Source organism: Acanthisitta chloris, unplaced genomic scaffold (genome assembly GCF_000695815.1).
Source record: "Acanthisitta chloris isolate BGI_N310 unplaced genomic scaffold, ASM69581v1 scaffold5515, whole genome shotgun sequence".
NCBI lineage: Eukaryota > Metazoa > Chordata > Aves > Passeriformes > Acanthisittidae > Acanthisitta > Acanthisitta chloris.
Window position 1 is genome coordinate 14126 of NW_008674179.1, and position 1773 is coordinate 15898.

The window sequence follows — 1773 nt, forward strand, 5'->3', positions numbered from 1 at the left end:
TTAAGTTCCTCTTAAGAAAAATGGAAGTTTAGGCTCCCTTTTAGCCCAGTGTTTAACTGTGTGCTAAACTTTGAAACATCCAGGTTGGTTCATGGACTTCGGTAAGTACACACACCATGAGGCTTTTGACAAATTCACTCACTGCAGCTTCTCTGAGAGCTGCTGCAGCAGAGGGAGCATGGGAGCTCACAGCTTTCATGCTGCTGGGCCTTGAACAGAGTGTCAGAGGTGGCACCACCAGCTGAATTAAATTTGCTGAACCTCTGTCCTTGCAGAGCTTTGAGTGTTGTAATTTAGAAAAGTCATAATGGTCAAAGATTGCTCCAAAGTGGTGAGAAAGCAATTTTCCAGCTCTGCCCACATTACTGGTGTGACCCATTGGCCACTTCCATTTCTGACCTTGAGAAGGTTTTGCTTTTCTGATGGTTCTTAGCTTGGTAATGATGTAATACATCCTGACTGTGTTGCCTGTCCACTGACATAAATGCTGTTATCTAAGTAAATGTGGTCCAAATGCTTTCTGTGGTAACAGGATTGTAAGTAAGTCTGAACAAACGTATATGTTCCAAACAGTGCAGAAAGGGGGGCTATCCTTTTCTTTTTTTTTCCTTTGGGGAATGAGTGTGCAATGCAGAGGTATCTGTCCTTATTACAGTAAAATGCTTTTCAAATGTTGACCTGCATTTGTCAATTTTGTGACATTTATATTCCTTCCTCATTAGAACTACGCAGCATTGATACAGCAGCAAATTAATGAGGACAAGCAAAACTTGAGAGAAAAGTCTGTGTATGGAATCCAGCTCACAGAAGAAAAACTTGATGACTTCCGTGATGAACAGATTGGGCAACTGAAGGAGCTGATGGATGAGGCTACCAAACCTAACAAGGAAATAACCATTTCTAAAGACTCAGAACAAAAAAAATAGAAGATTTAAAAAATTGTTTTAGTGCATATGGAAGCATTTTGAAACTTCCTTTTCCAGTTGGACTTGATTGTGGTTTCTGTGAAATAATGGGCACTGCTGATGCCATAACTTGTCTGAAATGGATGTGTCTGGGCATTTGGCTTTCTGTGCAAGAATAAATGTGAAAATGAAATAATTACAACACTTTTATGTTAATTGCAGCATCTTTTTCTGCTTATTTTTCCTCCTAATGGAAGGTAAAGACCAAAAGAATTAAGTAAAAGTAAATTGACTTTTTAAAATATGAAGTTGTTAATTTGGCGATTTTTTTGTACTCTTGGCACCTATAGGGAAAAACATCTTTCTCTTTGTATATAATTCTCTTCCTTAATGGAAAAGATGCAATTAGCATTGGTTTTCTGATGTGGATTCAGTAGACAAAGAACAAAGTTATGGTACTAGTGTGTTTGTTTCAATGGAAAGAAATGAGCAATGTTAGAAAAACATCCTGCTGTTGAAATTGGAAGTTCGTTTTCTTCTTGAGTTTTATTGTGAAATGAGCTTTAAAATAAAACATGCAGTTCATTATTAAATTGACCTTGAAGGAATCAGTGTCTTATGAAGAAAATTCAGTATTTTTTCCAAAGCCAGACTCAGATAATTGTTAATACCTAAAGTTTTTAAAAAACCTTTCATAAGTTGGTTATGCTGTAGTTAGAATTCAAATGTTCTTTAAAAGCTCAGTATCCAGTATTATCCAATGTTTTGTATAGACTGGAACTTGTAAATGCCTCAATCATAGAAATCATCCTGTTGATAATCCTGTATGACAAACATCAGCAATTTATTTGTAATAGGTTAAGTCTTC

General features: G+C 36.4%; 1 protein-coding gene across 1 annotated transcript; it reads left to right on the plus strand.

Moving 5' to 3' along the window:
- Positions 1 to 722: 722 nt before the first annotated feature.
- Positions 723 to 1101, plus strand: ACN9 (ACN9 homolog (S. cerevisiae); the record flags this gene model as incomplete). Its single annotated transcript, XM_009075226.1, has 1 exon — positions 723 to 1101. A coding segment is annotated over one exon (204 nt), but the record flags the coding sequence as incomplete, so codon positions are not given.
- Positions 1102 to 1773: the final 672 nt, after the last annotated feature.